Here is a 12248-nt window from a genome sequence, read left to right on the forward strand (position 1 = left end):
GCATAGAACAGGCAAATTCCCTGCATATTTCCTGAGACACTTTTTTAATCATCATTTTTACTCAGCAACAGCAACACTTAACAGCCTTCAGTCAAAAGCTGACACTTGTCTTCTACCCCGTATTCTTACTCATGCTGTTTTTTGCAAAGAGATAACAGGCACCTACAATTTTGCCTCAGACATTTTTGTTCAGTCTCTGTATTAATCTCTTTTCAAATAATCTCTGCCTTTTAACCAGTTGCTGTAAGAGCAGACTGATGTTCCTGATGATTACACTTTAGCTAAAATTTCTGTTCTTCTTTTGCAATCCAGTATTTATAACCAATATTCCTCACTGTATGAAAGCTTAGTGTCTATGAGAGTCCTTATCACCCTCTGGCTATGGGCACACGGGGTCTCCACAGGTCCTGGAATGCACTCAGTATGTTTGTATAGTCAAAAAAGAGAGCAATGCTTCCATCTCATGGGGTGCTAGCAGATGCAATGTATTTATTTCCTCTCTGAAGCTGGGGGCTGGGAGAAGAACTATAATTTTACTGGGACTAAATCATTCTCCTTTACACAGAACACTGCTCAAATCTGAACATCCAAAACATATTTTCTCCCAAAATTCTGAAATGCATATATTTTGCTGCTGATGCTTCTGTAAAACTACAGAACTCATTAGAGATGTCTGGTTTTCCTGAATATAATTAGGTAAAAAGTAGGTATTAACTTCCGTACCATGCTGAGAGTAGATTCATGATGCTTCTCCCCCAAAACAGTGCTGAGATAATTAAAAAGTTCAGCACTACTGTGGAAAATCATAGTATATGAGAGGCTAACCCAGAAAAACTGAAATAAGCACAACCAAAATTCTTAGAAGAAAAATTAATCATATTGAACATAATAATATTAAGAAATAACTTCCTAAAAGCACTCTGCTAAATTTTACTAATAATTTTTTTCTTTTGTTATTGGCACTTTAAAGTGTGTTTACCACAGCTGTGCACTATATTTCCAACTTTTTGAGACTTAGAAAAGGGCTAAAAGGAATGATATTCTTTTCCTGGAATTCAATGTAAGTTTATCCTGCATAAACAGTGCATAAATGTTTTATGAATCAGATCCTTAATTTTCACAATTTCTGAGGCATTTATATGCATCTCTCCAAAACAAATAGCACTTTTCCTTACCTAGAAATACAACAGAAATATTTTCATTTATTACCTTCAGAAGCTTGCACTTTTAGCTTTCAAATGCAATGCTAAATGATTTCTGTAAGGTAAAACTGTAGACTTATGCTTTTTTTTGTCTAAAGGAGGAGGACAATTGTGTACATTTTAATTTATATGAGTATCTGTGTGAAATTGTACACACAAGACTAAATATTCTGCACAGAACTGATATGTCAAAGCTCCCAGACAAAGCTTCCTTCCCAAAGCTTCTAGATTGGCATTGTCAAGATGCCTTGCAGCATTTTTGCTCAAAGCAGCATTACAAAAAAAAAGCAGCAGCTTTTCACTAAATTCATGCGAAAGGGAACTGGTAGGAAGATACCTATCTGCAAAGACCTGAAGTTAGACCTTAAATCTCCTCTCAGGAAACCATCAAATAACTAGTGACTTGCCAATAAAGCCAAGCATTTACTTTGAAGTCATTGCAACAAAACTGTTTTGGGCCACAAAAGCCAAGGGTTAGTATCCTTTTAACTTCAGCAGATTCTGAATCTAGTCCCTTTAGGAAAAAGGCTTCACAGTCTGATCCAGATCATTCAGCCACATAGGAATGCATAATCAAACTAATTGCCACACTTGTTAGCAATGCAAATCTTGGGTTTAAATCTTTTATGTACAGGGAGATTTTAGCTTAGTTTGAATTAGTGAGATCTGAATGTACTTTGTGTTCAAATGCGTATGTTGAAGTACAATGTAGTCAGCTATCACAGGAGGAAACTACTTCTGGAATATATTATAAATCAGCTGTTTATTGTATTTTAGAGATGGTGCCCACTAGTTGTTCATCTTCTACCCCTAACTTTTACATCCACATTATAATTGTTTATACAGAAATGTATTTTTTATCTAGTGGGAATACAAAATACAAAAAGAGTTTCTGTGTGCTTTCAGTCAGGTACTCTGCCTCTTTTGAAAAAAATCTTTGAACTTATATTCTCTTTAATATTAGTGGTAAGTAGAGTTTGGGCAGATTATTTCAACTGACTTTAACCATACTTTAAGGATGACTGCAAGTATCTTCCCAAATAAGAGTAGAAGATACTTTTGTAGTAGATATACATTTGAAACAAAAATGTTTGTCATTGGAAGGCTTTATAGTCTGGTTTACCTGACTCTTGATTGTCCAGAGTCAAAGTCTGATGGATTCCTTTGCATGGAATCACTACCTCTGTAATCTTAATTTTGTATCGCTGAAATAAATAAACTGTAGATAGAAATTTAACTTAGAGTTTTGCCATAGGGCAAAATCTGTTCCCATCCAATATTGTGACTGATCATTATTACCACAAAACTTGGCCTGTGTCTTGATTCCTAATGGAAGTCATAAATATTGCCTTCTGAGCTATAATGCAGATTAAATATTGGTTTCTCTTTCTGAGGGATCTTCAAGAGCTTTGTCGGCTCTGCTGGAAGCATCTTCATTCTCGTTATTTGTTAATGGTTCCACTTCCTTTGAGTCAGCATTCTTCTGAGCTTTTTGCTTCTCATCTTCTAGTTTCTTTTCTTTTGCCAAAAGCCTGTAGTTGATGGCATTGCCAATGAACAACCAGATACTGGCCACAGTCACAATCACTCCGCAGACAAAATACATGTACTGATATTCACCAGTAACATCTACTAACCAACCTGAAATACAAAGACAAGAAAGAGTATTTAGACTAGGATGCCAAATACAATCCACATCCTTCTCTTGGAGAAATATCTATATATTCCTTGGTTTTGAAGTAGGAGTAGAAAAGTATTTTCAACATGTTAAAATTTTCTAACATAGACAGTGGAACTATAACAAAACCTGTATTAGTGAAGCCAGCAAATTGTCATTGGAGTCACTGACAATTATAGAATATTGAAGAACAATGTAAGTAAAGCTTAATGAATAATGACAGACAGTTTTTTAGCTCTTTTATTTTCAGTCTTTCATTTTATTCATGTTCTAATTGTTCTATTGTTTTGGAATGCCTGGTACTCACTGAGGCTGTATACACACAATAGGATGAAGAAGTATGGGCCTTCTTAGGCTGCTGTCTGTGCATTAAATGCCTGCTTTTCAAGTTTACTTTCCTGTGACTGCTGAAAGAGAAAGACTTCTCCCTTCAACCATCATGCTTAACTGATGAGGTTTAAACTATGAGGCCTGTACGTAAAAATTACGTTCACACCTCTGTGATTAACTTGGTCATGGCAAGGAAAATAAATTATAACAGTTCTTTCCATTTATCAGCCATTCCTTCTAAATTTTCACAATTCCCAAATCAACATTTGTACATATCCAAGTACTTAGCTCTGAACTCTGCTACACTATAACTGAAATTCTCAGGATAACCTTCACACTTCAATTTAGTATGTATTTAGAGGCTTTTACTGTGTTGAAGACATAATGCTAGTCTATTCACCGGATACACATTTAGAAGTCATTAAATTATTCTAGACTTTTTTTTTTTCCACAAACCTAGTATTAGAAAAAACTCAAAATAGCACTGCAAGTGTACAATTCACTTATTAGTGTAAATAGTGCAATTTGCTGATTTTTATTGATGAGCAGTCTCATAAAACTGATGTTTAAAAATTAAATTATGAATTAGCATTACTTCTGCATAATATTTTAAAGGCTATGAACTAGTCAAAACTGGAACTTAGCCTTTCCATGTGTTCATTCCTTTTGTTGTCTCTATTTAACAAGTTAAATCAATTATTCATAAAACTATAGCACAATCAAATGTTTTTCAAAACTCCTGAAAAGCTAATATACTGAAAAAAATAGTTGTGTAAGCTATTGCTCCATAAATATTAGATTTAATATCTTTAGAGTTAACACTGATTTCAGAACCTGACTGAAAAGGCTGCACTCCAGAGGTCACAGGCTCAGACCCCCCACTAGGTGGCATAGGAAGAGTCTCTGTGAGAAAAATGTATTTTGTTCAACTTTTATGAATTTGTATGCTAAATGATGATAAAAATATGGAATGCCTTGAGAAGTATTAAAAATTTACTTGTACAAATATTATTTTACTGAAAGGAGTTATATGCAATTGTTTTTGCATATTTACAATTGCACACAACAATGCTATTTTCACAGAAATACTGACAGTAATCTAAAACACTTCGATATGCAGAAATGGTTTTAGGCACACATAATCTTGCTGACTTCTGAGGCAGTGTTTATGTGGGTATAGTATATGTTCACAAAGTTGGCAATCTCACTATCTTTGTATTCTCATATTGTTAGGTTTACACTGCAACACACACACCAAGATACACACTAATGCTTCTCAACAAGATTTGAACATCTATCTTTTCATTTCTTATATCATCAGAGACCTTAAAATTATAAAGCTTACTAGCAGCATTACTAAATACTGACTAAAAAGCTAGCAAATAGAAAATATTTTACATAAGATTTCATCATTTTTGCTGCAAGAAGCCAAGAAGTTATGAATGTAGTCTAAGCTATACACCTAGGCTCTCTTCAAGCTCCCCTTACACTTGAAAGAGAGAAGTTGGTAACATTGCCATCTTTCAGTCAGTTCACATTCTGAATTGCCTTATCCATTGGCTATAGGAACATGTGAAAGAACTGAATGTGAGCAGAGTTGTGGTGTGTAATCATGCTAGGGCGCAACGCTCCATGATGGAATCCCACCATGCATGCACCCTGCCTAGGCTACTGTGGATGCCCCTGTTCTTCTGCCACCCCCCTACTAGTTTCTTCTCTCTGGAAATGTCAATCCTCTCTGTGTAGACAAACTAAAATTGTTTAAGCGAGTGTAAGAGATTGCTCCTTGAGCTGTCACTAGGTTGGAGAATTTATAAGCCACTCTGTGAGATCTTCACAAAAACAGACTCAATCAATTCAAGACAGTAAGAACTTCATTGTCAAAGAGCAAATTTGAGATGAATATATGTAACTCAAGGTTGCAAAACTAGCTCTATGTGCTATCAGGAAAACATACATTTACCACATGGATTTATGGGCCAGTAGAGATACAGTCTTAATCTATTTTTTGCAAATGCACACAATAAATGCCTTTAGATTCTCATGTGAACCTGCAGCTGCAAAGCCCAAAGATACTGCTGCTACAGTACACTTCTAGTCATAGCAAAAACATTAAACAACGTTAAGAACAATGTTTATATTTATTCAATGTTAAATTGCAAGATTACGCTGTAATGTCTGAAAAAATGGAAAGAAATAGATTCTTACCTCCTAGAGGAGGGCCTATGAGCACAGGACAACATTCCACAATGGTGACAAGTCCAACCGCACTGGAAAATCTGGCAGCCCCAACGAGGTCCATCAATGTCTCAAAAAGAACGCTGCTAACCATTCCAAATGCAAACCCAAAAAATACAGCATATATCACCAAGCCAGTGTAATTTTTTGCCAGAGGGCACAAGATATGACAGACCCCATTGTACAAGACAGCAAAACTAAAAAAATACTGAATCTTTGGCCGGATAAACCTGGAGTTTGCCACGAGTCCCATTGAAGGCCTAGCAAACATGTCTACAAAGGCTAAGATAGATAGCAAAAAAGCAGCAGAATATTCATCAATTCCCTTGTGCTTGGCATAAGGAGCCAAGAACACTATTGGAGCAAAGAAACCAATAAACATAATGACATTTCCTGACAAATAGATCAGAAACCCTCTGTGTTTGAAGAGGGACAGATCTAGATACTTATTCATAGTTTGCCAACAAGACTTCTTGTTGTTTTTGTGCAAGGCAGAATCTCCTGTGCCTTTTTCAACATCTTTTTTCACAGTCGGGACTTTTTTCGGTCCAACAGGTCTCATAAGCGACCCAGCCACACAGCAGTTCAAAAGAAGTCCTCCCAGAATAAGAAAGCTTCCTTTCCAGCCAAAAGCATTAAAGAGGAATTGATTGAGAGGTGCCAATGTGCTCAGAAACACTGGACTTCCAGCCATGGCCAATCCATTAGCAATGGGACGCTTCTTATAGAAATACTTGCCAATCATGGTTAAGGCAGGCTGTAAGTTGAATGCTAAACCCAGACCTAAACAACACATAAAAGACAATATTATTGCAGGTCATGCGTTGAAAAACATATTGCACCTCTTTCAAGTTATTTTTAAAATGACCACTATCTAATCCAGTGATTCTCAATAAAGATAAAAACCAACTAGCATCAGAGGATGAAATACAGTTTCATTGCCGTCTACGTGTGTTAATGTCAAGACTGTGTCATGGTGGCATTTGGTCCATTCCCCCCTGTAGCACTGCATTAAAAGCCAAAATTCCTTGATGTGTTTCAGCAATGATAGAGTCAGGGCAATCACATTGAGAGGAATTATGGTTACCAATGTCTTGACTCATCACTTTTATATTTGCTAAGCTATAATGCAATTCTCTCTTGGCTCATTTTATCAAAGTTATTAAATGTCGCCTCAGCTATAATGAATGCAGGGTGTATTTAAATGCATAAATCTCCTATTTTTTTTTTTCCAACCCTAATTAAGATCCAAGTTGTCTACTAAACTGGAGCTTAAAATAGCAAATTATTGTAGAGCATATTCAGCTCCCGTTCCCCATGTCATCACTAATAGTGGAAGAGTTACAGAGGACACACATCGGATCAGATCACCCATCCACATCAGCTGAATGTATAAGCTGAACCCTAAGCTGAACCTCTAGGTCTTCTCTCTCTATAAAGACATCTGGGCAATAAGATATAAGTAGCTTTGCATCTGCTTGATGGCACTGAAGTTTTCTTCTCTGATGGTCCATTCCTGGACTCTGACTTTATTCTTTCAGTGGTCCTGAGTTTAGGATATCAAAAGTAAGAAATTTAAGTATTAATCACTAAATAAAGAAGGACTCCTTTAGTCCCAACATAAAGAAAGATGAGCTTGAATATACAATTCATAATAATACATATTCTTATGTAATATACATTCATTTATTACCTGTTGATATTTCTCCTCGCCTTCCTTATTCTCAGAAGGGAATTTAAAAAAACCCCACAACTTTTGAAAAGGAGGTTATTTAATTCACTGGCATTGCGATAACTTTAGTTCATTGCTTTAGGCAATATCTAGGCCTCAGATAGATGACTATGAATAATTTCATTATTGACACTGGGCGGATTTTAAACAGAAAAGTATTGCACTGAAAGTTTATACTTTTCTGAAAGACTATATGTATGTACAAACCTAAAGAAAAGTGGTACAAGCTTTCACAATTTTACTAAAATTCTACTAGCATCTCTCAACCTGCTTGCAGTGCAACATGATAGAAAGCTAGAAGAATGAATGTGAAATTGTACACAAATGACTGTAATAAGTGTTGTCACAAGCCAATCAATTTTTATACCATTATTATAGTGCAGTGTGGAACAGTCCATACATACATCATTGACTGAATAAATTCATGAGTTGCTTCTGAATTATCAAAAGAAATAATTTAACAGCCTACCAGCTAATTTAAAGGAGTAGATAGTTCAGGTAGCTGAAATTAACTGATCTTGCTACCTTCTTGGATTGCCTCTATGCACAGAGGATTCTTGATCAGTAAGGCTCATTGGTAGAACATTATTAGAAATAATTTTGTATAATAATATATGTAATTTAATATAACAACATATAACAACATATAATATAACCTTTTAAACAGGACTCTTACCTCCAACCACACCAATACATATATATAGTTCAAGGACGCTATTGCAGAAAGAGCTTGCAATCATTCCAAATGAACACAGGATACCACCTGCTATCATCACAGGCCGGCTACCATACTTATTCACCAAAATGCTGCTTATGGGACCTGTTGGTAGAAAGAAAATGCAATGACAGGTAACAGGTAACTCTGTCATACATGTCTTTGTATTTACAATATGTTGAAATGCTTTCCTCTTCGATCTGGGAAAGCGTTAAGCTGTTTCTATACCAGTCTGTCTTACAAACATACTCTGTGAATTTGCAGATGCATGACCCTGGATGTGGATATATTGTCTCCATGACAATATAAATATTGATTAATTATGGAGATGGACAAAAAGATTAAAGATATCAAACAACCAAGAAGGATTGTTACAGTTAATGAGTAATCAATACTGAGATTGGTCAGTGGAAGTTTTGAAAGTGCGAGGATGGAAGAATTTCAAGTATGAGACAGATATCAAAACAATTCACAGAGCAGGAGGAATGAATCTCCAGGCACAGCAAACTAAAACCTGCCCTTAATACTGCAGCATGTCCTGCATCCCTACTTGGAACCATATATAAGCTTAAAACTTAAAGCTTGTCAAATCAGAATGGGCCCCTGCGGCCCATTTTCCCTTACCTCATCAAGAGGGGAGTGTTAACAGGCAGTAAGATGACTATAAGTTGTTTGGAAAAATCTAAAATGTGGTTTAGCATAAAGACCTATAAACTTTGAAAATATTGCTACAGGTCTATTTTTCAGTTTTAATTGCAATTCAGTTTATGGTTTAATTGCATCCATACTAAACAAACATCTAGTGTGCAATTTAGCATGACATGCGTTATATGTTTTTTAAATGACCATGACTAGAATAGATGGTGTGCTACATATCAAGATTAAGAGGTTGTCAAGGCTCTTAAGGTAAATTTCCATAGCATCTGACTGCACTATATTTGGCCCAAACCATTACAAATAGTCTTGCTTTTGCAATAACTAAACTTACCCAATTCAAAAAAAGGAAAAAAAATCCAAACCAACCCAATATTATAAAATCAATGCGTTTCAAACTTAAGATAAAGTAGGTACATGGTATAAAGTAGAATGCCATGCTCTGCAGCTGATTCACTGCAAATCATGCACTAGCAACAGTACCACTAACAGTAGTATTTTTTAAAAAATATCTAAAGGAATAAATGCCAGAAACTCCATGTTTTGAAAAAGCCAAATCCAGCCAAGTTTAAAAGTGTGCTTTCACAGGCATCATGTTATTATAGACTCCACTCTTTGAATTACCTTAAATGTATTAGAGTATTATCATGGACAGACAGCAAATGTTAAGTACTACCTGAATATCAACAACAGAAGCTTTAAGGATGTGCCAAATGATCAAGTTTTAGCTTACTTCCTTATGCAAAAAAGCTTCTACAATAGAGTTGCCCTGGGCCTGCCAGTGTTTTCGAATAGCTCTGTGAATACAGAGGTCAACTTGAAATTAACTTGACTAGAAAGCAAAGATTTGAGTGATGTTTAGATCTTAGTTTGTGCATTCACTAAATAGCTTGGCTGCCAAGGAGTCGAGGGAAGGTCTTATAGGCTTCCTGTCCAAGCAGTACAGTCACTGGCCAGTACACTCAGCTTGTCACCAGTAAATGTAATCTATTTTCCTGCCCAGTTCAAGGTAGGTGGGGCATAGAGGATAAACAGGGTGTCTATTTTACTGAGAAGGTAAAGTATTCTCAGACTTAAGGCATTAGGACTCATCTCAACAGACAGAAGCATAGGAGATGATCTCAGCTGCTCACTGAACTGCAGCTGAAGCATAACCATATATTGAAATCAACAGACTTAAACATCCTCAGCATGGAATGGACCACCAAATAGACAATACTCCAGGGATTTATTAAAAGACTTTAAAACACGAAGCATTAAAACATGTAACCAACAGCTTATATGATGACATATCTAACATTTCTTTACTTCCATTTGGGGGGAACCACTGAGCAGAATGGTGACAAGGTAGGCTTTTCCCTTTGAGGTCATATGGAGAAAGCAGTGAAACATGAAGGACAGAGAAGTTACACTGTAAGTACATCCCAAATGTATCATGTTTACTTCTTCTATCTTAATAAAATTGTGCTCTCATAACTATGCTGAAGCATAACTTCAGTTACAATTTTTTTTTTTTTTACAGAGCTATGTTTGGAAAATCAGTGGTTTGGCTCATGTTTGAATTAGAAAGGAAGCCTGTTTGAAATACATAAACCACATAAATATTTTCCCTGAGTCAAAGAAAGACCCTTTTAACTGGAACTCTTTGCAAAAAGTTTCAACCTAATATCAAATAATATTTATAATTTTGAAAATAAACCTAAGGCAATTAAAAAAAATATTTAATTGTTGTTATTGATAAACACAATAACAGTATTTCACTTAAAAAATATCAAAATAATGATTTAAAAAATTATTTTAAAAATTATTTCCAAGTTCTTCTTCCTGTGCTGAGACGGAAATATTTACAAAATTGAAAATGAAACATTTGTTTAATGTTTGTTAACATTCCAACCTTCTCTCGAATTAGCGTTGCAATAAATGTTGCCTTGCTGTAGTCTTACTTAAAATGTTCCTTTGATGAGACACAGAAAAATGTAGGAAAGCGCAGTGGCAGGAGTTCAGAAACAACGCACAGACAATCAATATGATCAAACGATGTTCAGTTTATTATTTAAATGAGTTAGCTTTTATACACTCAGCTCCTTCTGGGTACGTGATTACAACAAAGCGATTGGACAGCTCAGTCCGTGCACGCGCTTCATGCCTTTAGTTCATTGGTCCCGATGCCCTGTCCACGTGTCCTGACGTCATTTGCACCGCCCAAAGTCCCTCCTACCAATCCACCTCAGGGACTTTTCAGCTTTCTTTTTATCGGTCACATACACACAGTTTTCCCTTAACTTGCAACTATAAACACAGTTTCACACAACTTGCAACTATAAACTATTCTTTTAATAACCTCCAAAGTTATGTGAGGCCTCAAGTGAGGCCTACTGCTCCTCAGAGCTGGTCGTATGGATTGTTCACAAAGTGTCCATTGTCCTGTAAATACTCCACAGGAAAGAGGTATCGTAGCAGGGAAATAATTGACCATACTATTTCTAAATTCATTCACTACAGACAGGATTTGGAATTGTACCCTTACACAAATACTTCAGGTATGATGTAGATAGACTTGTTAGCAGTCTGTTTGGTTTCCCATTAAACAAAGACAGCAAGAAAAGCCAGAAAGAAAGCTGTGAGAGCAAATGAAAAAGATGATGTAAAAAACCACACACAGATATCAAGTGTTGAAAAGAGAAGAATGACATTAGAAAAGATTGTTGTACGCTATTGCTATATTTTTAGCATTTTAAATAAAATTATGAATCAAAAAGACAGCATGCACTGACAAAAGTTTTCCAACCATAATCAAAGCTCTTCTCTAATATTCACTCCAAGGGAGCACTGACTAAAACATTAATATATTTTAAAACAGTTCCATCAACCCTTCCTTTTTTCTCCTGACTTGCAGGAAAATGAGGCAGTCTTGTTTGTTTAGGGGTTTAGGGAAGAAATTTGTTTTTAGTGTTTGGTTGGTTGCATTTTCTGAGAGTTGTCTAGAAATGTTAAGTTCCCCTCTCCTTTAAGGGAAATCATTGTGCAGACAGTTCCTTATCAGGAACAAGAAAACTGCATCTCTGCCTGTCTTCACTGTGGCAGTTAGGTCAGGACCACCAGGCCAGTTACAGATCTTCAGATCAAAGCAGGTAATGTTATCTTCACCTACAAGACCTGATGGCTGAGTTCAAATATGGATTTATTAATTTAGGTAGGCAGTGGATGAAGCCACAAGAGGAAAGGCAAAGCAGTCTGACTCTGTACTACCAAATGACCCAAATCTGGACTGTATGATGAACTGAAAATTCCTTTAAACATAATACTCTCTTTGAGATGTTTTCCTTAAGTTAGCTATGTGTATTTACGACCACAGCTCCACTTAATTTGAAGTTTTCTTTATGTGTATTCCAGTATTTTGATTTAAAATTTGTGCATGTGGGGAATATTAATTGTTCCATAAGCCACAAAGTCAGTTTAAGCTCCCTAAATTATCTAGGAACCCTTTCAATCTGATAAGTAGGTTGAAAATTTTCTTCTGACATCTGTGCATACACTTGTAAAACACTGCATATTCATACCTTTACATAGACGAATCTACATAAATTCCAGCTGTTTGCTTGACATCATATGTGTTATAGCCATGTACAAATTTCATTTCACATGTAATATCTTCTACAATTATTTAAGCAATACTCGTATGCCAGCATGGCTATATTT

General features: G+C 35.8%; 1 protein-coding gene across 1 annotated transcript in view; it reads right to left on the reverse strand.

The window, feature by feature from the left end:
- Window positions 1-916: 916 nt before the first annotated feature.
- SLC16A7 (solute carrier family 16 member 7) overlaps window positions 917-12248 on the reverse strand; it is a 75801-nt gene continuing 64469 nt past the window's right edge. The window contains exons 3-5 of the mRNA XM_018080412.2: window positions 7857-8000; window positions 5419-6231; window positions 917-2843 (exon numbers count right to left, since the gene is read on the reverse strand). Coding sequence (XP_017935901.1) covers window positions 2572-2843; window positions 5419-6231; window positions 7857-8000 — 1229 coding nt within the window. The 3' untranslated portion in view covers window positions 917-2571. The remainder of the gene's footprint in view (window positions 2844-5418; window positions 6232-7856; window positions 8001-12248) is intronic.

Source organism: Manacus vitellinus, unplaced genomic scaffold (genome assembly GCF_001715985.3).
Source record: "Manacus vitellinus isolate BGI_N305 unplaced genomic scaffold, ASM171598v3 scaffold_5_pilon, whole genome shotgun sequence".
Classification (NCBI taxonomy): Eukaryota; Metazoa; Chordata; class Aves; order Passeriformes; family Pipridae; genus Manacus; species Manacus vitellinus.